Below are 22,672 nucleotides of genomic sequence, written 5' to 3'. Positions count from 1 at the left end.
TGGCATCCATTTTCCTTTCCAGGTCTTTGCTCCAAAATCGCTGGGCCAGGGCTGCTCCAGCAGCGGAGGAGGTCGAAATGTCTCAGGAAACCTATTCTTATGATGTCCCCGATATACCCATCAACTTCAAGGATATGAATGAGGACGGGATGATTGGCGTTGATGCCTGGTTTGGTGAGTACCCAGCCCGCTGCCAGATGGAGGCCTTGCTTTCCGCAAAGGGTCCAAGAGGCTACGCTAACCGCTTTCCTCTTCCATGAGCCTCGTGGGCGGAAAGGGCCGGGAGCTTTCTGAGCAATGCTGCAGGGCGGTGGTTCTTCCAGACTGGGGAGAGGGGCACCTGGTGGTAGGTGGGTGGTGGCCGGCCTACCTTGCAGCACGGAGGACCCTGCTGGGATGGTTACTCTTTTCGCAGATGACCAACCCGCCCTCCTGATGACCCCGAGAGAAGGGATGGGTACGCCGGGCATCCTGTCAAAATCATTGTCATCGAGGGCTAACCTTCCCCGTGCTGTTGTCTCACCAATGATGAAATCCGGTGAGCTGCTGCTACCTTCAGAAGTGTTTTATCGAATTGCAGGCCTGAAACAAGGTCCACGTGCAGGTCCCACCCAGCCGTGACGCTCGGGTCCTTTGTTCTCTTGACCCCAGCAATATCCTTGTGGGGAAAAACACTCCTTGAGAGCTGAGGCAGCCCCCCACCCCACCCGGCTTTGGGTGACATCCTGGAGTTCACACAAGCCATCTGACTTGGGCACAGCAGATCAGGGGAACCCAGCCTCTGGGTGCGTCTCGCTTGGACCTTAAAGTGCAGGATCTCCCACATGGAGAACTCCGATGAGCTTCGATCTTGCCCTCTCCTGCTGAGGCCACCGGAGGATCTCTTAGTGCTAATAGCTCCTCTTCGGTGTGAGGAGAGCAGACTACAAAAGGGCTACGAGTCTCCCCCAATTTCATGGCGGTCCCTTCCAAAGTGACCTCGTTCTCCTCCTGGAGGGCTACACTTCTGGTGAGGGGCCTGCGTGGTTCCATCGCTTTGCCAGGTCTCTCGCCCGGAGTGAGCCAGTATGGTGGCAACACCGGAGAAATGCCCTCCATGTCTCTTTACCTTCAGGTGAGAAAGACAGTGAAAGCAAAGAGATGGAACTGGCAAGCGAGGTGCCCTCAAATGTGGTTGGTTCCGTGGCAGAGTGGCACTGCGCATCGCAGGAGACCGCAGCACTTCCATCAAAGGCCCCAGGAAGGTAAGACTCTGGGTCTCAGATGGAGTCCCCCTTCTTCTGGACCGTGATCTTCATTTCAAGTTGTTTTGCTCCGTAACTGCCTGGCAGTTCCTTCTCTTGGCTGTCTTCTCTGTTTTTTCCAAGCAGTGACCTGCTGAGCTCAGAGCCCCCTCTGGACTCCCCTTGCTGGACAGTTCATGGGCTGGGTTCGCCTTCATTTCAGGGGGGTAGCAAACTAAGGGAGGGAGACAACTAGCGACCTGGGTCTACATCACAGCCATTTACTGGATGGAGTGGCTAACAAACCTCAGCTGGATTATCAGTGGCTTTTTCAGATAGACGTAGTATATATAGCCTCCTACATCTTCTATGTGCTAGCCTGCGGTAGCTAAAGATCAGAAGCAGTCTGGAAGCACCTTCTGCGACTGATCGATTTTATGAAAAGGCAGACGCTTTCGTGAGCCAAAAGCGCCTGCCTTTTCATAAAATCGATCAGTCGCAGAAGGTGCTTCCAGACCGCTTCTGATCTGAGGCTTTCTTATTGCAGCATTTCAACCAGAAACACTGATTTGCTTCTTTTAAACCATGGACTGCTTCTGGTTCAGCCACACACAATGTCTTAACGTTGCATAGGCCTTCTCTTCTACCAGTAAAAGTAGTCCTTGCTTAGCAACCATTCATTTAGTGATGGTTCAGACTTACGACCAGGTCCTCACACTTATGATCGTTGTGGCATCCCTGCAGTCACATGATCACGCTTTGGGCACTTGGCAACTGGTTCACTTTTATGACTGTTGCAGTGTCTCATGGTCATGTGGTCGCCATTTTTGACCTTCCCGGCCGGCTTCTGGCAAGCAAAATCAATGGGGTGCCACATGATTCACTTAACAACCACGTGGTTTGCTTAACGCCTGCAGTGATTCACTTAACAACCGCTGCAAAAAAGGCCGTAAAATCAGGTCAGATTTGCTTACTGACTGCTTCACATAGCAATTGAAATTCCTGTCCCAGTTGTGGTCATTAAGCAAGGACTACCTGTAAGGGCTTCTTTTAGGTGAGCCAATAAAAGATTAGACATGTATGGTAGGGGATAGGAAGCTGAGAAGACAATGTTTCCCTGTTTTGGCTCAATCCCTGTGGAACATCCTGTCCTTGGGGATCTGGATGGGACCTTCCCCGTTGTTTCCGAAAGCAAGCAATGAAAACAGCTCATTTGTGAAGCTTTTGGCTCTTGATGTCAAATTCAGAACTGCGAGGGTGTAATACCTACATTTTGTCTTGTTTTAGGCATGCTATTGGTTATGCTGTAAACCACAGTGGTCTGTCAAAGCAGGAAAAAAATAAATCGAAGGATAGGCTTCTAGTCCTCACGGGCACTAGGAAGCTCCATTGGGGCAGCAGTGTGCTCATAATTCTGAAAGCAGATTTCTCATTCAGTTGAAGAAATCGGCCCCTTCTCTCAGTCAAAGGTTTCTTAAAACCTCTTTCCTGGCTCCAATTTTGCGTTCAAGGGCTAAAGAGGATCCTTTCCACCATCTCATCCAAACACATAATGGGAGGCTACTGGGAGAGCAGTGGCAAGACTCTGCTCCATGCCGGTGCTTCTCGCTGGGAGACACTTTACTTCCTCAGCAGGCGCTCCCCCAAAATTGGCATCAGGGTGGCATTGTGGAAGCAGCTCACCTTTATGCAGTTGAGCCCCTTTGGAAGCCAGAGTGAGAAACCGAATCAAGGGCTGCCGATAGGAAAAGAATGACAGACCATGGCCTGGCTTCCCCCATCATGGTTTGCAAAGCTTTTCAGTCTCCAGCTGGCACCTCTCAGCAGCTTGCCCGCTGGGCACTTGAGATTGCCCAGCTTCTGCACCTCGAAGGGCTAGGCCATCTCCATTCTCTTGCAAGAAACACCCCCTGGGAACCGATGGGGCTCCACATCCTGGTGTAGCAGAAACGAAATGTCCGGCCTCCCTCCCTCCCTTCCTCTTTTGGTCAAGGAATCTTCTCTTCACCTCTTCAGGGTGGATAGAAAGCTCTCTGCCCGGCGAAAGAGTGCCCAGCGCCGGCTCATGGCCAAAAGCCAAGCAGAGAAATGTGCCACCGCCTTGGCTAGCAAGCAGGAGCCGCCGCCTCTGAAGAAGCAGAAAATGTAGGTCTGAGATGCTGCTGAGCAGGATGGGAGGGGACCGGCTTTGCTAGCGGTGGGGCCACAGCCTCCTCCTTCGTAGAAAGTGGGGGGGCCTTTGGTGTCAGATCTGGGTTGAGTCCACCTAGCAGCCACCACCTTAAAACAAGGAGTGCTGTGCAAAGTGGCGGGGGGGGGGGGGCACAAGCAAAGAATGAGATGATGGGCCTAAAATGCAAGGGGCCTTGAAATAGCTTCAGCAGCAACCTAACCAGTCTGAACAGTTGATCTGTGAATCTGTTAAGTTGCAGCTACTTAGATTTCATCTGTATATAAGGAAAAAAATTCCTGATGGTAAGGTCTGTGCAACGGTGGAACGGTCTACCTCAAAGGTTGCGAGCTTTCCATCTCTGGATGGAGAATCTCTGGAGGTTTTTAGGGATAGCAGGGGTTTCCGTAGAGAATGGCCAGAAAAGTCAAAATGGTGGCCATGATAGTGCAACTGAAGCTCTGCCTGTTTTCCTGCACGCAGATCAAAAAGCAGGCAGAGCTTTGATTGCACTGTCGCAGCCACCATCAGAACCTTTTTCACCATGGCCTGTGGATCCCTCTGAAGAATGGCTGGCTTTCCTGCATGTTGTAGAGGGGTGGGCCAGATTATCTTTGGGGTCCCTTCCAGCTCTACAATTTTATGGTTCATTCCCGATGAGCAGCTGGACCCTCAGTTACTGCTCCGCTAGCTGCATCTCTCCACTGCCTTTAATTTTTTTCCATTCACCCAACTTTAGGTAATGCTGGGATAAGGGTAAGCATGTTAATATTACTGGGGAGGTGCCGGCCATGGCATCCAACGTAACTATTAAGAATGTAGCTGGCAGAGGCAAGCCAGGAATCTGCTGCTTTGACTGCTGGTAGCCAGTACAGGTAGTCCTTGACTTACGACCACAGTTGGGACCAGAATTTCCATCGGAAGTGGTTGCGGTCATAAGTCGAGTCACCATGTGACCAGACCTCATTTTACAACCATTTTTACGGCATCCGTTAAGTGAATCCAGTAAATGCGAGCTGGTTGCAGAGCGCCCAAAATGCGATCACGTGACCACGGGCTGGTGTGATGTTTTGCAACGCTTGGAAGTGCTTTGCAGCTGTAAAGCACCCATTCTGAGGCCGTCATAACTTCGGGCCATCATTAAACGAACGATCGTAAGTTGAGGACTCCCTGTACTGCCTTGGTGGAAACGGAATGCAGCGATCCCTATTTTGCTGCGCTGAGTCGATGCTGAAGCACGGGATGCTGCTCCTTATGCAGGATGGCTCCTCCGGACACAGCTAGGCTAAAACCGATTGTGCCGCTGTTCTGTTGTAGCAGACAGCCCTTGAAATTAGGGGACGTGCCCTTGGAGGGAGAATGTCTGTGCAACCGGGGCATGCTGAAGTCAGACCCATCAGCAGGTCCCGTGTTGTTCCCTCTAGCTCAGCCAGACTCCCCAGGAAGGGAAGGCCCCACGAAGTGGCCCCAACGTTGAGGTAAGGCTAGCATTAAGGATTGCCTTCAGCACTGGTGTTTGGGGTCCACGCAGTGGTGTCCCAGGAGACTTCTTATGGTTGAGAGGAACACGGTGGTGAGTTGAAGGCCTGATCTTGACCCCTTCTTCTTCTTCTTCTTCTTTTTCTTCTTCGTTTTCCTCCTCCTCGTGTGCCCCCCACCCCCACCCCAAACCAGGTCTAATAATCGGGAGAAACTGGGTGAAATTGATTTGAACAGAAATGCCTCACCACTGCAAGTGCAAGTCCCTGTCACGCCTGCTGCACTCAAGTAGGTGGCTTGTCTTAGATGTTTTTTTCCCCAGGATCTCTGTGGGTGTGCAAGCATTTGGGCACATAACACAGGAAGTTGGTTGTTATTAAAAGCCCAGGTCTTGGTATCTTTTGGCCAGGTAAGTGCTGGGAAGGGAGGAAGGAGAAGAGGAGGGATCAGTGGGCTTTTAGAATAAGTTCAAAAGGCAGTGATGACTTCCCTGCAGCAAACAGGACGACCAGCATCCTGAAGCAGACTTTCCCGACCTGGTGTCTTCCAAGGGTGTTGCACTACAGCTTTCAGAATTGCTAGCCTGCATGACCAGCAGTTAAGAATTCTGGTCATTGAGGTCCAAAGTCTTCTGGAAAGCCCATGGTTGAAGTAAAGTCTGACACCGCAGTCCAGTGGTGCTGCAGTGCTTGGATTTATGGAAAGATGTTCTGTTGAGGGCTGTTACTCTTCAGGATAGACATGTCATATCGTGGGGAGCTCTGAACGTCAGGTGCTATAGAAAATCTGGTGTATAGTTTGTAAGGTGGAAAGCAGCGGAAAGCTGTCCAGGTTTTGTGTAACAAGATGGATATCAAGGACATCCGAAAGGATCTTTTGCTGCCCTGATGACCTATCAGTGTTTCTCTACCTCAGCAACTTCAAGATGTGCGGACTTCGCCTCCCATAGCTGGCTGGGGAATTCTGGGAGTTGCAGTCCGCACATCTTAAGTTGCTGAGGTTGAGAAACACTGACCTGTCACATGGTTGCAGTTCATCTAGTGGGTTGGAAGGGAGGCCCCGTTGGGCTGGTTCCCCCTCTTCCTTGGAAGAGTCCTTCCACTCCTGGAGAAGAGCACCATTTGCCGGTGACTGTGGTGGGGAGAGCTGGCCCTCAGCCCACTTCCATTGGCTCTTGGTTCCAGATAGGCTTTGGAACAATTGGCTGTTCCAAAAAACACCCGGCACACTTAACCAGATGGTGAAAAGCCCCAGCAGCCACATTCACACAACAGACTGAGCTTAGCTAGTTGTAACCTTATGTGGGGGGGGGGGGCGGTGTAGTGTGTGTGTGACCCCAGCCTGCCTCTGATTCCGGGAATTGTGCGCACCAAGAATATGGACTAATTCAGGGATCTGCAGAGGCCCTTGGGGGACTACCATGCTTCCAGAAGCCCATCTCTCTAGTCCAGCGTTTCTCAACGTTGGCGACTTGAAGTCCCCACGTCTTCAAGTCGCCAAGGTTGAGAAATGCTGCTCTAGTCAATGGGAAAGGCGCCCAGGTGTGGTATATGTTCCACAACGATGTGTGCTGGGCCCTTCCTCTCCCAGCATTTCGGAAGTTGATCAAAGCTCCTCTCTTCCCCTGGGCTTTTAACTGTTGATTTCCTTTCTCTTAAAACTTCGTTTCATCGGGAGTTTAATTGTATTGCTGGTTTTAATTTTTGGATTTGCTCTGGTAGAAGCTGCCTAATCCCACAGCTAGAAAGGCAGGGCGTACATCCCATAATAATTGAAATAAATAAAAATGAAGGGATGGCTTGAAGCGTGTGGTGTGAACAGCCACCGGGCAGAGGAGGAGGACATCCCTCATGCTGGTCTTCCGTTGCGGGAGGCGCTCTCGAAGCACATGCTGGGCCTGTGCGGCTTGTGCGTTCTTTTCAAGGCACTCTCTTCGTCAGGACGAGGGGTCCCTCTGCCAAAGGGAAATCCACGGAAGAGCTGGAACTGGAGAAGATGCAGCAGTTGCAGCAAGAGGTGGCTGAGCTGCGCAGGAAGAACGAGGAGTCCCTCAAAGCGGCCATCGCTGGACCAGGTAAGAACTTGGTGGGGTTGCGAGACTGTCTTCTCCGAGGGCGAAGAATCTCTGGTCCCTGTTTAAACAAGGCATTCCACCTCCCGGCTCACCTCTGCCTGATGCACCGGGATTTCCTTCAGGCGAGGTCTTTCGAACCGCGTGTTCCCAGGTCAGTCTGCAAAAACACTGTAATATTAGGAACCAATGGAGTAGCTGAGAGGGTGAAAGGCGGCCCGTCATCTAAAAGCATCGGGAGTGAAAAGGGAGAAGAAGCCCTCTATAACGCAGGTTGCAGAGTCTGGAGAAATAATGGGGCTTTGGGTATTCAGAAAGTGTTCTTAAACTGAAAATAAAGAATGAAACCTGCCTCTTTCATGTGAAGTTGCCCGAATTTGAAATAATTTTTAAAATAAATTGTGATCTCCCAGGGAACCCCTAGTGGCCTTGCACGGAACCCGAGGGCTCCATGGAACCCTGGTTGAGAAACCCTGGACTAGACAATGCCAGACACTACGGGCATTCCTTTCCAGCGTTTGCCCTTCAGCCTACCCATCTAGGTATAAACAGCTGCCCCAGAGAAAGGCCTTTGTGTGTGCCAAGGTGGGGGAGAGATCTGTGTATCGCCAACTGCTGCATCCTTTCCACCTTTCTAGCAGCCCCATGGTTCTCCAACTCCTAACTTCTCCTCCGGCGTTTCTCCTTCCTGGGGCTTGGCTGGGTGTCCCGGGACATGCCAGTACCCCAGGGAGCAAACGTATGTGGATGGAGGGACAACTGAGGGCTTTCGCCAAATCCCCGCTGCCTTTCAGCTAAGCAGCTCGTCTGCGCTTGAATGGCTTAATTCTCCGGTCCCCCTCTCCCCCTGCCAGGGCAACCCACGAAGACCGTGAGCCACGTGACCAAGCCGATAGACTTCCACTTCTGCACGGAGGGGCGGATTAAGCAGCACGGTGAAAGTCAGCCAGGCCCAGAGTATAAAGAGGTGGATTTCAGAGCCGCCCTGAGGAGACACCCGCCTTCTCCGGTAAGAAGCTTCAGCTGGCGCTGGGGGTGGAAGTGCCAGGTGGGAGCAGCTGCAAATAGCAAAGGGATGAAAGAGTTGGCACGGGAAAAAGGGTCAGCGCAGGTCTGTGTCTCCTACATGTTCCTTCCGCCTGTTGAAAAGGAGGAGGAAGACGAAGGGAAAAACCTCCAGTAAACAGACCCAGTGTGTAGCTTGGGGGTCCTCCTGGACTCATGACCCATGCTCGAAGAGCAGGTGGCAGTCGTGGCCAGGAGGGCCTTTGCACAACTTCGTGTTGTGCACCAGTTACGCCCCTTCCTAGAACGAGAAGCCCTCTGAACTCACGCCCTGGTCATCTCCCATATATATAGACTACTGCAATGAGCTCTACATGGGGCTACCCTTGAAGAGTATCCAGAAGCTACAGCTGGTCCAAAATGCAGCCGTGCAGGCAGTTTTTGGTGCCTCAAGATCAGCACACATTACTCCCTTGCTCCGCGAGCTGCGTTGGGTACCGGTCTGCTTCCAGGTCCAATTCAAGGTGTTGGTTATCACCTTTAAAGCCCTGCATGGCATGGGGCCAGGCCACCTAAGGGACCGTCTCATCCCCGTTACATCAGCCCCTCCCACCCGATCATGCGGAGAGGGCATGCTGCGGACCCCGTCTGCAAGAGAACTCCACCTGGCAGGGTCCAGGAGGCGGGCCTTCTCTGCAGCAGCTCCCGCCCTTTGGAACATCCTTCCCCCGGAAGTGAGGTTGGCCTCCTTGCTTCTGGACTTCAGGAAACGGCTGAAAACCTGGTTTTGTCACCATGCCTGGAGCGGGGAGAGAAAAAGCCACTCTTGGGGCTGGTTGGTTCCCTAGTCCTTCCAGGACCGGCTCCGGTCCCCTTTGGGTGGAATTAGATCTGCCATCACTTGGACTTTATTATATTTTATATGTATATTTATTGATACTATTCTGATTTTACTGTATTTTATACTGTTTTATTGTGAACCGCCCAGGGTCCCCCGAGTGGGGGAGATGGGCGGTAATAAAAATAGGACAAATAAATAAACGTGCACCAAATTGCACGCATTCTCAAGTAGGAGGCTGATTTTCATAGATTCATCTCTTCATCCCCCACCTCCAGTCCCCCCATAACTTTTTGGCCCTCACCAGAGTTACAGCTGGGTTAAATTTCCCTTGCAGCGAAGCGGAGGAATGGGGGTGGGGAGCGGAGTCTAATCCAAGCTTGACTGGGGGGAGCCTGTTTTGATTACAGTGGGGATAAACTTGACCAATAAATTAGAGGCAGACCTGTCTCTCCGCAGTCTCGGGTGGGAAAGGGGCCTACGATCCCGAAGCCGTTCAACCTCTCCTGCGGCAACAAACGGAAGCTGGACGAGGCCCCCGCGGAGTACGTGTCGCTGGCCCAGCAGGTGGAAAACTTCCAAAGACGCACTCCCCTGCGGTACCACCTGCGGAGCAGGAAGGAGGAGGAAGGTGAGGTGGGATGGACCCTGTTTCTGGCAGGGAGCTGCCTCACGGGCCCCAGGCACGCATGTTACACCAGCCCGGCAAACTGTGGCTCGCTCCGTAAATCGGGGCCAAGGGAACGGGGGCTCCGAGTGGTTGGGAAGCGTTTGCTCTGGGCATTGAGCCCCTGCCCAGCCCAGCCGCCTTTCCTTTGGGGTGGGGGGCAAAATGGCTGGGATGGGCTCAGTCTGTTGGCAGAATTCTTAAAATGTCTGATGGGGAACGGGAGGATTTGCTTGACGGAAGGCACTAAAGGTCCAGCCGCTATCCTCACGCCAGCGGGAGCTAGGCGTTTTGCTCCCAAAGGCCGGCTGTGAGTTGTGGGGAAGGGGCTGAGAGTACGTAAGGTGTGCTTGAAACAAATCCGCAGGGGGGCAGGGTGAAGGGGTACAGACATCCCTGATGGAAAGGAGGGAAAGCCTTTGCTGAGATTTCATAGATCTCTCCCCAACAAATAAGATCTGCGCTGCTTGGATTTTATATTTTATATCTATTTTATCTTTTTATTCATCTATTTATATTGTAATTTATATGTTTTAATTTTGATCTTCTTGTAAACCTCCCAGAGTCCCCTTTTCAGGAGAGATGGGCAGTGATAGAAATTCGAAAAATAAATAAATAAATAAATTTAGCCCCCGGCCTTTCTTTCCGTTCCACCTCTGTCCGGCTGCCTCTTTGCCTGCCTTCGTGCAGACTTCATGCCTCCCTTCCCAGCCTACGTTTTGTCTTCCTTTTTCCTGTTCCTGCTGGAAGGAAGGAGCGGAATGTAGAGGTGTGGTGGTGTGCATAAGAAAGAAAATGCTTGCTATATTGCAGATTGGGATTGGTGTCCTGATTACCAGGAAACACACTGAGGCGAGGACTTGGTCTCTAATATTTATTAGTAGTACTTAACAAGAATCCTAACAAACTGAGAAAGCGTGGGAAAACCCAGCCATATAAACCCCAAAGGTTAAGGCGGTCCCGATCTGTGTCTCTTTGAATGGCTGAACAGTTCCTCAGTGCTACGCATGCGCTTGACAGTCTGGGTGAGAGCCCCCTGCTCGCCATCCTTACTCATGACAATTGGTTACATTACAAGTGGCCCTTGATTTACCTCCACAATTGGGACCGGAATTTCCGTTGTAAGTTATTGTGGTCGTAAGTTGAGTCACCATATCACCGGACCCAAATTTTACGACCATTTTTATGGTGGTTGTTAAGCAAATCACCACGGTCACCAGCTTCCCCCAATGGATGTTTTTTGCCATTTTTTGCTGGAAACTGGCAAAAAAAGGCCGCAAATCGCGATCATGTGACCGCAAGATGCTGCAACCAATCGTAATGTGAGCCGGTTGCCAAGCACTCGAATTGCAATCACGTGACTGCGGGGGTGGTATGACGGTCGTAAGTGCAAGTACAGGTTGTAAAGTACTTTTTCCCCAGGCTGTCGTAACTTTGAACTGTCATTAAATGAACGGTTGTAAGTCGAGGACTACCTGTACAGAGAAACACACGTACACGATGTGTGTGTCACACAACAGACTGATGTGGTTAATTGGCAAAATTTCCAGACATCATTTCAGCTGGAACTGGCAAGTGGATGGGATCTGCCTCTTCTTACTCATTTCTGTCTACTTCTGTCCTGGGGAAAAAATCTTAGATTCAGGCTCATATTTTAGGTGCAAGTCTTTCTTTGAATAAATTGTGTTTCCCCACCCACCCACACACACACACACACACACACCCCGTGTATGTGCAAAACGTACAATGCTGAGCTACACCGCCCCCCTTTTTTTAAAATTACGATTCTCAGGCTTTGCTTTTCTCTGCTCCCTGTAGGGGCAGGTCCAAGCAGGCCCTTAAAGCCCAGAGTGACCAACCCCAGAACTCCCCACCTCGAAACCAAGAGCCGCTCGAGACCTGTGACCTGCAAGAGTGCTGCTGAGCTGGAAGATGAGGAAATTGCCAGGCTTCAACAGTGAGTATTTTTAATTTATTTATTGGAATTTATTGGCTGCCCAACTCCAGTGGACCCCGGGTGGTGAACAAAACTAAAAAAACATAAAAACAGTGAGCAACGTTAAATCAACAGGCAGCCCAGTCTAAGATACTCTACAGGTAGTCCTCGACTTATGACCATGCGTTTAATGATGGTTCAAAGTTATGACGGCCTTGGGGAAAGTGCTTCACAACCTGTACTCACACTTACAACCATTGTACCACTCCAATGGTCATGTGATTGCAATTAGGGTGCTTGGCAACCGACCCGCCTTTACAACCGGTTACAGCATCCTGCGGTCTTGAGACTGCAATTTGCGACCTTTTTGCTGGTTTCCGGCAAAAAACATCCATTGGGGAAGCTGGAGTTGCTTAACAACCGTAGTAAAAATGGTCGTAAAATCGGGTCTGGTCACGTGGTGAGTCAACATACAACCGCAACGACTTACGACGGAAATTTCAGTCCCACCTGTGGTTGTAAGTGGAGGACTACTGTAGTAAGGAAACCCACAAAACAAAACGGGCCATTGAACAAATCACAAACATCCACCCCAGGCCTAGGACCAGAGCCAGGGTTCCAAGGCTTTCCGGAACCCCAGGCGAGAGGGCGCAGTCCTTATCTCTGAGGGGGCGCTGTTCCGGGGGGTGGGGGCCGCAACAGAGAAGCCACACTTCCTGGGTCCCACAAGGTGGCAAAGTTTAATGGAGGGGACCTGGAGTGTACCCACCCTGCTGGGACTCAGTGGGCAGGCAGAAACAATTGGGACAGAAGTCCTCTTGCGGGGGTCCCGTGTAGGGCAACAGAGGCAAAGAGCTGGAAGCTGGGTACCAGAAGGGTGGTTCCGTCCCTGAACAATTAAGCAGTGGTCTGATGCTGTACAGATGGCAGCTTTGACCACTCCTGTCAAATGGCCCTAAGGCCTAGCCCAGCCTTCGTAGCCAGAGGAAGTAGAACTTGTCCTGTCTGTGCTTCTCTGTTAGTAGGGAGAAAGATTCTTCCGGAGTTATCCTAGCTTCTATTGCCAACCTGAGCTGTCCACCAGGCTGTAGTAGGCTTGGCTCAAGCAGTACCTGGGGGCTCTCTGCTAACCTTTGAAGTGGAAGGGTTTGCTACCAGCTAATGGGCGAGGTCCCCGAGGTCCGTGCCCTGGGCCACAGAGCACCCTACTCTGTTCTGGAGAACCTCACCGTCCGCCCCGCTGCCCAACAGGTACAAGTTCAAAGCTCAAGAACTCAACCCCCGCATCCTGGAGGGCGGGCCCATCCTGCCCAAGAAGCCCCAGGTGAAAGAGCTCACCAAGCCGATCAGCTTCAACCTGGAAATTGAGAAGCGGGTTCGGGAATGGGAGAACAAGAAGCCACAGGAGGAAGAGGAGCACTTCGAATTCCATTCAAGGCCGTGTCCAACCAGGATTCTGGAAGATGTGGTGGTAATTGTGGTGGGGTTCCCGTCTGGGAAGGTTTTGCCTGAGCTGTCTGCCGATTTAATGCTTGCAGATAGTGAGATGATAGCTTTTCTTAGATGCTTCTTCACTGATGTATTTTATTGTTGCATTTGATGACATAAATAACTTTGTAATCCACCCAATAACACTTCTCTGGGTATCTGAAGAATAAATAGGTAGGCACCCTAATCTTGTAAGAATTCCATTGTCGACCTCTTGGGGTTGCTTAACTCATGTTGCACCAAGCCATTGTCTGCTTCAGCCTTGAGTCACTCAACAAACCACAACGGCGCAGTCGGTTCCTGTACCCTGCTGTGCTGTAACGTGGTGTCTTGTTTTGGCCTTGGCTTCAAGCATGAGTCTAGCCTGTGGTCTGTTCATCAAAGGCTTCCTCTTGATTGCTCATCATTAACTTGATGACGGGAGCTTTGTTTTAGCAAGATTAGAACCAGCAATGTCTAGGCCAGGGTTTTTCAAACTTGGCCACTTTAAGATGGGTGGACTTCAACTCCCAGAATTCCCTAGCCAGCACAGCTGGGGTGGGGGTGGCTTTAGGGAGCGCTGACACTCAGCAGATGCAGCCAGTGCCCTGCAAGCCCATCCTCACAGGTTTCTGGGCACCAGGCCCAGGCTAGACAGAAAGGGGAGAGATCCTTTGGCTGCAGAGCGATCTTGCTCCAATAAGCACAGAATATTCTTAAATTCTAAACCGCCCAGAGACCCCCTTTCTTGGGGGAGATGGGCGGTAATAGAAGTTTGAAGAATAAGTAAATAAATAAATTCTCCCGGTGAAAGTTTAAGCGGTGTGGGTGGTCCGTGCTGGCCTGCCGAGTGCGATGCCTGTTGGGTCTCCTTTTGCGCTGGGCGTGGCTCGCCTGCAGCAAGGGATGTTGAAGGGGGTTTGCCTGGGGTTGCTGGTGCTCTCCACCTTCCTGCGTCACCAGGCAGCCTCCCTGTGGCTTTCTGTGCCCCCTCTCCCCCAGGGCGTTCCAGAGAAGAAGCCGCTTCCCATCACAGTTCCCAAGTCACCGGCCTTTGCCCTGAAGAACCGAGTTGGCACCCTGCTTCGAGAGGAACAGAAGGAAAAGGTCTCTGTCTTGCACTGCGGCTTGGCCTGCCATGGGGGAGGCGGGCGCTGGGGCACCTCCACCCCTTGGTTGGGCAGCCGGTTCCCTCCTCCGGGCTGTTCTGGAGCACTGGCTGATTCCCCTCAGCTGGGCCTGGTGCAGTCTCCCTGGACCCGTCTGGGGACTGGTGCTGATGCCAACGTGAGCCCTCCCAGGGCAACGGTGGTCCTCTGTCCCTGGGCCTCCTCAACGGGAAACAGTCCATGTGGCGGGCTGCGATCCTCTCCCCTGTGCTCCTTGCCAGGTGCTGACACCAGTCTCTCTCACAGGTCGAGGAAGCGGCTCCTGTGGTTAAAGCCAAGCCGATGCCACACCTGGGGGTGCCCTTCAGGCCCAAACCTGGGGAGCCGAGGCAGGTGGAAATGTGCCCTTTCTCCTTCGACGCCCGGGACAAGGAGCGGCTGCTTCAGAAGGAGAAGAAGATCGAAGAGTTGCAGAAGGACGAGGTAGTCGCAGATTAAAGTTCTTCCTTTGGGGGGCGGGGTGTGTGTGTGCGTTCGTCCATCCGATTCATATGGCCACCGGTCCGTCCAAGAGACTGAGCGGTGAACGAAAAAAACGAGAGAACTATATGAAAGCCAACACCAGCTCCAGCTGTATCGAGGCTCAGTAAACGCCAGCCCTTTGAGACAAGCCGGACTAGGGAGCCACAGTTATGATTGCTGACACTTTTATTACACGGTTTCAGTAACAGGATCTGGCAAGTCTGAATGCGCTTCCCCCTCCCTCCCTTTACCTTTGTGAGAACGAGGGAGGGTCATGCCTGAGGCGCTTTCTCAAATTACATTCCTGCTTCGGACTCAGATTTCTCCTATCCAACCGTTGTCCTGGTTGCGGCTCTTCCTCCTGGTCCTCAAGGTTACAGATAATCCTCGCTTAATGACTGCAATTGGGACTGGAATTTTGGTTGCAAAGTGATGCAGTCATTAAGCGAGGCATCACATGACTGGACCCGATTTTATGACCATTTTTACCCCGGCTGTTAAGTGAATCACATGGTCGTTAAGCAAGTTGCAGTGGTCGTTAAGCAAATCAATGGTTCCCAATTGATTTGGCTTGTCAGAAGCCAGCTGGGAAGGTTGTAAATCATGATCACATGACCACAGGATGCTGCAACCGGTTATAAATGCAAGCTGGTTGCCAAGACCCCAAATCAAGATCATGTGACTGCAGGGTGGTGCGATGGTTGTAACTTTGAGGACGGATTGTAAGTTTTTTAGCCCGGTCGTATTTTCCAACCGTTGTTAAACAAATGGTCCTTAAGCAAGGACTGCCTGTATTCCTACGGTCCATTACGATAAGGCACAGACCCCTGGAAACATACACCCATGCCAGAGCTCCCAAACTAATGTCCTGCCCCCAGTGCCTGGTCTTCGTGTCCTTGCGAAAGGCCGATAGAGTAGGGCTGTCTGAATTTTATGGGGGAGGCTGTGTCACAGGATAAGTGCCATGACAGAGAAGGCCCTCTTCCTAGTTCCCACCCGGTGACGTTGCCTCTCTGAAGGGACCCGAGGTGTGCCTACTCTGCCCAATCTCTTGGGCTGGGCTGAAGCCACTGGGGAGAGGCAGCCCTGCGCGTGGGGCTTTAGAGGCGACAATCAGCACCCTGAACTGCACCCAAAAACCCACTGGCAGCCAGCGGAGGTCACGTAGCAGTGGTATCACATGGGCGTGCTGTGAAAATAATATTTTCTCCTTTGGGGTAATTTGTCAACATTTACAGGTAGTCCTCGCTTAATGACCACAATTGAGACCAGAATTTTGGTTGCTAAGCAAAGCAGTCATTAAGCAAATCCAACCTGATTTTACAACCTTTTTTGTGGTGGTTGTTAAGCAAATCACGCGATTCCCCATTGATTTTGCTTGCCAGAAGCCAGCTGGGAAGGTCGAAAATGGTGATCATGTGACCACGGGACGCTGTGACAGTCATAAATGCGAATCAGTTGCCAAGTGCCCAAATCGTGATCACATGACTGCGGGGACGCTGCGACAGTCATAAGTATGAGAACTGGTCGTAAGTCGTTTCTTCCAACATCGCTGTAATTCCGAACCATCACTAAATGAATGGTTAAGTGAGGACTACCTGTAAAAAGCAGTTCAAACATTGTAAGGTGAACGTTTGTGGAGTCCTTGGTGCGCTCTGGGCTTGGTTGTTTGCTTGCAGACATTTCGCTGCCTGACTAGGCAGCAGCTTTGGTGCGCAAAAGTAGAGATCAGACAAAACCGGGGGAAAACATTGCAGCATAACCTTTACGCTCCCTTTCATCAGTGGCCCTGAAGGGAAGCTGGATTCTATTGCACTTACAGTAGCCGATGCCTGTTTTCTCCTGGGCCACCAAAGCACTCTAACTATTTGCACTGATATCCAAATGCCTGAAGGAGGCTTTTGTCAAGGCAGGAGAGGAGCTTCTGGCTGGGATTCTCGAAGGAGGCTCCCTTGGCTCGGCCCTGCCGCCACCTGCGTTTCCTGTGGCTCTTTCAACACTTGCGCAGGGCGCCCTCGGCTCCTTGGCTCCTCGTGCTGGTTTGCAAAATGTCAGGAGATAAGTGAGCGCCAGTCTGAATGTGGAGGGAGTTCCATTATCAGCCCAGGTCCAACCTGTTCTTCCCAGTTATTTGTTCATACCAGATAGTAATTGCATTATAAATCTTTGTCACGCTTCAACACACCCCGCCGTTGACTCAGTTCCCGTGTACGTACCTTATCCCACCACCACCTTGAAAAGGACATGCCGACCCCGAGAATCTTCAGCATCTCTGGTTGCCGGATGCCAGGAAGTAACGGGAAAGTGATTATCTTCCCAGCCGCACTGGGATTAAATTGACTCCCGTGCCCAGCCCCGATTCTTAGGCAGGCGATAGAAGCCATGAAGATGTCAAGATACTCATGATGTCATCGTGGCTTGTGCTACCTGCCTGTGGCCTCATTTGTCAAGGAGGCGCTTGCCTCTGTCTCTGCTGCCAAGCGGGCTATTCTGAAGCACTGCAGTGCCCAAGGCCCTGAGATTCCACAGAGCTGGCACGCTAGGCCGAGGTGATGGAAAACCCTCACCTGTTGTGTGTTCATGGACTCCATCCTATCAGCCACCCTCTGGATGGGCAGTGGTCTGGACCCCCTCCATCCTTGGTCCCCATGGGCCTCATGAACTCCTTATTGTTCCCAGGGGTGGTTCTAAGAGCCCGGATTTGCCCCTCTGGCTACTGTTGCCTCCTTGGGGAAGAGAAGTCCTGTGTTGACTGGGCAGCAACGGGTGGAAATGCAGAAGGCCGTTCTGCCTAGGGGAAGGGAGGGCTGAAAGCCACCCCGAATAACATTGCCAAGTCTGGCTGATTATCCATCTCCTGCCCCTTGGGGGGCACGGGGAGCAATTCTGCAATACAGGTAGTCCTCGTTTAATGACCACAATTGGGACCGGAATTTTGGTTGTTAAGCAAAGTGGTCATTAAGTGAGTCTGCCTCAATTTTACCACCTTTTTTGCCACACTCGTTAAGCGAATCGCTGCAGGTGTTAAGCGAACCACTTGGTTGGTAAGCCCTTTGATTTTGCTTGCCAGAAGCTGGCTGGGAAGGTCGAAAATGGCGATCACGTGACCACAGGATGCTGCGACAGTCATAATGTGAACCGGTTGCCAAGCATCCAAATCGTGATCATGTGATGAGGGGGGGGTCCACTGTGATGGTCGTAAGTGTGAGGACTGGTCGTAAGTTGGTTTTTCCCAGCACCGTCGTAAGTCTGAACTGTCACTAAATGAATGGTTAAGCGAGGACTACCTGTATCTTAGCCCTGTTTCCCGTATCACAACTTGTGATGAAAGCAAACAACAGCGCTTCAAAAGCAGCCCCTGCCCCAATCAAAGCGTCAGCCTTACAGTGGCCTGCAGCATTCCTGAGCCTTTCTCTGTTGCGTTTCCTACCCGAAGGTGCCCAAGTTCAAAGCCCACCCCCTGCCCCAGTTTGACCATGTTAGTCTGCCAGAGAAGAAGGTGAAGGGTGCCACCAAGCCAGAGCCCTTCCAGCTGGCGATCGATGTGCGCGGAGCTCTCCGGCAGGAGATGTGGCAGCAGCAGGTAAGGCGCAGCGGCCGAGGCGTCCGGCTGGTCCCAGCAGCCCCTTTTTGTCCGCAAATGAGACAAACGCAGAGCTGGCGTTTGTCCCTGGGCCGTGGCCTTGGGGGGAAGCTCGGAAGCGACTCTCAGAACTTGGGGACGTGGGATCAGGTGCCGGGGAGGCTCTTCTCGGTTCTCTTTTCTGGACAAAGCTGCTCCTCCCCCAGGAGGAAAGGTGTGAGCGGGCCTGGGACTGCTTGCCCTTTCCCCTTAGATGCGGGTGAGGAGGAGGTGGACGGACAGCCGGCCTTGGGGAAAGCGACAGGTGCCCCCGCTTTGCACCCAATTCAGAAGCCCACCTCCTCCCGAAGCCCATCAGGAGCCAGCACTTCCTGTCGAGAGGCTTTCGGGGTATGGCGGAGCCTGGCTCCAATGTCCCTCAGGAGAGGGCGGCTCCAGAACAGCCCTGAAGGGTTCGTTGCCCAAGCCTGGTCAGGGTGGTGTGTTCAGGGGCCGGCCCAGACTGCTCAGGGGCCTCGCTTGCATTTCCGCTCAGCCAAAGCCAGCTGCATTCGGGCTTGGTGCTGCCTGTACTGCCCGTTCAATAAACAGGCCCTTTGCTGGTTCGGCAGCGTTGACCATCGGAACCCGGTCCTTCCAAAATCGAGCCCGGATCTGAAGCTATTGCCTAGATGCGTTGAGATCTCTGGAGATCCGCTGGCCTCTACTAGCTGGATCGCATCCTTTTCTTTTGCGGGATGTCCCCTTTGATCCCTTTTCCCCGTAACCCTCTCCCCCCTCCCAGCTGAAGGAAGAGATGAAGCGGCAGAAAGAGGCCACCGTGTTCAAGGCCCAGCCCAGCAGCGTGCTGCACCAGGAGGCTTTCATGCCCAAGAAGGACAGCAAGCTGCTTTCAGGTGAGCTGTCCTCAGGAGCGATCCGCCTGACGTTGCCTGGCGTGAGGCCTCCCTGTGCGGCAGAGCCTCTTCTCCAGGCACCTTCACGGGCACTCTTGCAAACCCTCTGCGTGGGCAAGACTCAACCCACCCATCCCTCTCTTTGCTCCCTGAAAGTAAAGGCCTTGACTTCCTGCGGCTTTTTCAAGGCCTTTATTCTGGGAAGAGCCCCTTTGCTGGCTGGCACAAAGCCAAGCTGGAACAGATGTGCTGGGAGCCATCCGGCTGCGGGTTTCTGCCATGCAGGCAGCTCGGACTTCGAACCGTTCAAATCTGGGAGAAATTCGGTCAATGTTTATATCTGAAAGTATACCGATGAAGGAGGCAAGCAAACAGTTCTGTTTTCAGCCTCTGGAAACTCCACATGCACGCGGGTGCACGGCTTGTCTGGAAGACCTACTTCCTTTCTACGGTAATAATCTGAGGCAGTGTTTCTCAGCCTTGGCAACTTTAAGATATGTGGACTTCAACTCCCAGAATCCCCCTGCCTCTGTCTCTAAACTCAGAACTTCTTTCTGCTGCTACAGCGCCTGAAAGCTTTGAGCTAGCTACAGAGCGACGGGCCCGGGAACGTCAGGAGTTTGAGAAGAGGCTGGCAGAGCTTGAAGCCGAGAAGGCACGCCTGCAAGAGGCAGCACGGCGTGTTGAGGAGGAGCGGGCGAGGGAGGAGATGGCGAAGCTGCGAGAAGAGCTGGTAAACGGATCTATGCCTTTGTAGTGGGAGAGCTGAGCCTTTGAACCTTGCTCTCTCGGAAGCCTTCTGGGACTTCACCCCTGGTCCGGCCCCTTGGGGGAGCAGCTTGGTAGTTACTAGTGCCAGGCACTAACTTCCCCAAGGGCATGTCTCCTGACCCCCCTCCTCACCCTGGCACAGTGTTTCTCAACCTTGGCAACTTTTAAGATGTGTGGACTTCAACTTCCAGAACTCCCCAGCCAGCCATTTCTCAACACTGCCCTAGCATATTACAGACACGCGGCTCCTGCAATCTGTGTTTCTTTTCTGGCAAATCCAAACGGGGAAAAGAGAAGCCTTATAGCCACATCTCCTGACTATCGCTGAGGTGTGTGGTTAGGAGAATCAATCCTCCTCCCCACCCTTTGGGGAGCTAGACCAATCCCAGAGGAGATCAATAAAATCAAATTTTACTGAAAAAGAAGGAATATGGAGAACATAGACATCCCTTTTTAGCTTTTAAGTACAGTAGTCACATGAAAAACATTTGCTGGCAAAGGCGATGAAAATCACAGAGCCGTTCCAATCATAGCCGCTGACTTGAGAGAGACTCACTTGGAAAACGTATAAAGGAAAATATAAGGCTGTGAGCAGACTATACGGTGATGCTGATCTGCTCCTAATTTAGAAGCCATTCTGCTATAAAGAGGTTCCAAGCTGCATAAAACACAGTTACTGAGCTTGTACAGGGGGAATAAATACCAGGGGCAAAATGTTTGAGTTAAGCGCACAAAATCAAAATAACAATCTTAAGCAGTATTTCTAGTTAGACATTGTTACCTGTCCCTTTCAGAGAGAATGGTTTTCTGAAACAAATTTCCCTCGATTGCAGTTATTCCTGGACTCCTTCAGATTCCTGGGAACTGTAGTTGGTTAATTCTGAGACTGCTGGAGAGAAGGAACAAACCCTGTTTCTCCAATCGTTCCCAATTTCTCCCTTGGCAAAACCCTTTTCTCCACTGCAGAAATAGAGGGGCTTAGGGACAGTCTTCCTTCCTATGTGATCCCAAGCTGTGTGTGTTTAGCCTGATGTGGATAGTAACTCGGACTTGACGGGCTCCCAGTGAAGGGAGGGGGTGCTTGTCTGCTCACGCACTACAGCCTTACTTAAAAACCAGAAGGGCCTGAAGTGTCCCTTCCTTTCTAGTCAGCTGGCCTGGATTTCGGTAGCTTAGCTTGTTTCATTTTGCAGTGGCAGGGGACTTGCACAATCATCCCTAGAAATGCATTGGTGGAAAATGCTGGGCTGCATTGGAATCTGGTTTTCAGGCAGAAGATGCTGCGTGTAACACCTTAGGGCAGTGTTTCTCAAACTTGGCAACTTTAAGAGGTGTGGACTTCAATTCCCAGAATCCCCCAGCCAGCATCTATGGACTTCAACTCTCAGAATCCTCTAACCAGCATCTGTGGACTTCAACTCCCAGAATTCTCCAGCTTTGCTGGCTGGGGAATTCTGGGAGCTGAACTCCACACCTCTTAAAGTTGCCAGGTTTGAGAAACACTGCTGTTGGGGATTCCAGCAGAGGCCGGGCATTGATATGTGCTTGATTTGCACATGATTGAAGCCAAATTGGCGAAGAGAGGGGTGCTCTGCTCCCACTCCCACCCTCATTTACAAAAGAATCCCTGATGGGCTGCCAAAATCTGCCCGGTTTGGTGGCTAATAGGGGGCAGAGAACTGTATTCCACTGCAGATGGCAGGCTGCCCTGTTGCTGTAGGACAGTGTTTCTCGGCCTCAGCAGCTTTACCACGGGGGGACCGCAACTCCCAGAATTCCCCAGCCAGCCAGGAATTAAATCTGGGAATTAAGTCCACCCATCTTAGTTGCCGAGGTTGAGAAACACTGCCTTAGGCTGTGTCTTCAGCAAGCATGTCTCTCTAGGGCCGGCAAGGCAGTGCCTCGTGGAATCAGGGTCACCGGACCTTTCCTTCTCTCTCATCCCAGGTGCACAAAGCCAACCCCATCCGCAAGTACCAGAACGTGGAAGTCAAGCCCAGCGAGCAGCCTCTGACCGTTCCCAGATCTCCCAACTTCTCCGACAGGTTCCAGCGTTGACGTCCGACAGTCCTGCGCCCGTCTGGTTGCAGAAGGGGCAGGGGGGAGGCCTCCCCCTTGCCTTGGGCTGTTTTCCACTTACTTAGTCCACACACAACCTTTCCCTGAACTTGTGGCTCAGACCCGGGACTCTTTGGACCCCTGCCACTGCCACCCTGGGAAAGCGCCCACGTTTTTTTTTTATCAGGCTTGCTCCTTCGGGACGAACCTGCCTTTGTATTTATCTACGCCAATAAACAGTTGTATCCGTGAGCAAAATAAGACACTACTTCTGGAGACCTTTCTCACGGCCCCTCAGGAGGCCCGGCTGTTATCTGCCTGCGTCCTCCTGGGTATGAAACCCTAAAAATGTATCGCCTGCCCCCTCCTGCCCTTCTTTGTAAAGAACTCCTGGTTTTTGAGAGTCCCTGATTCCTGGCTGGACGTTCGTGTCTTCCTTGCTGGCTGGGGGCCGTGTTTTAAATAAACTTGTGCAGTATTGTGAAGTTGAAACGACTTCTGATTGTGTGCCATCTTTTTCAGTTTGTTGATGAGCGTTCCTCAACCTCGGCCCCTTTGAGCGGTGCGGCCTTCAACTCCCAGAATTCCCCAGCCAGCCATGCTGGCTGGGGAATTCTGGGAGTTGAAGGCCGCACCGCTCAAAGGGGCCGAGGTTGAGAAACACTGATGTAGATTAAGGACTAAAGAGATGGGGATGATTTTGGAAGCTGCTTTTCTTTGGACAGCTGCAGTAGAAGCACACCTTTGCTGGGGGGGACAAGCTGGATCTGTTTCTGAAGCCATGGGCTTGGATGTGCCTCCCCACCAGGATGCGGTCCGATTAATAATTCCCTTCTTGCGTTCCACCCCCCTCATATCCAGCTCAGCTCCTGGTGAC

The 22,672-nt window shown here is 52.0% G+C and overlaps 1 protein-coding gene across 2 annotated transcripts; it reads left to right on the top strand.

Annotated features, from left to right (window-relative positions):
- Nucleotides 1-36: 36 nt before the first annotated feature.
- On the top strand, nt 37-21,937 carry TPX2 (TPX2 microtubule nucleation factor). Of its 2 annotated transcripts, XM_063296809.1 has the most exons (16): nt 37-174; nt 416-538; nt 1,115-1,244; nt 3,240-3,368; nt 5,068-5,160; nt 6,813-6,946; nt 7,798-7,952; nt 9,246-9,417; nt 11,272-11,410; nt 12,641-12,860; nt 13,859-13,963; nt 14,272-14,448; nt 17,924-18,070; nt 18,855-18,966; nt 19,533-19,699; nt 21,685-21,937. In XM_063296809.1, the coding sequence occupies exons 1-16, from the start codon at nt 78-80 to the stop codon at nt 21,793-21,795; spliced, it is 2,211 nt and encodes a 736-aa protein (XP_063152879.1). In that variant the 5' UTR covers nt 37-77; the 3' UTR covers nt 21,796-21,937. The 2 variants fall into 2 exon arrangements, with proteins under 2 accessions (XP_063152879.1, XP_063152880.1); XM_063296810.1 differs by lacking the exons at nt 37-174; nt 416-538; nt 1,115-1,244; nt 3,240-3,368 and adding an exon at nt 4,512-4,871.
- The last annotated feature ends 735 nt before the right edge of the window (nt 21,938-22,672 follow it).

The sequence above is a fragment of the Candoia aspera genome, chromosome 3 (genome assembly GCF_035149785.1).
Source record: "Candoia aspera isolate rCanAsp1 chromosome 3, rCanAsp1.hap2, whole genome shotgun sequence".
Taxonomy (NCBI): Eukaryota; Metazoa; Chordata; class Lepidosauria; order Squamata; family Boidae; genus Candoia; species Candoia aspera.
The sequence above is the reverse complement of the archived record's forward strand: the minus strand, read 5'-3'. Positions and strand labels throughout refer to the sequence as shown.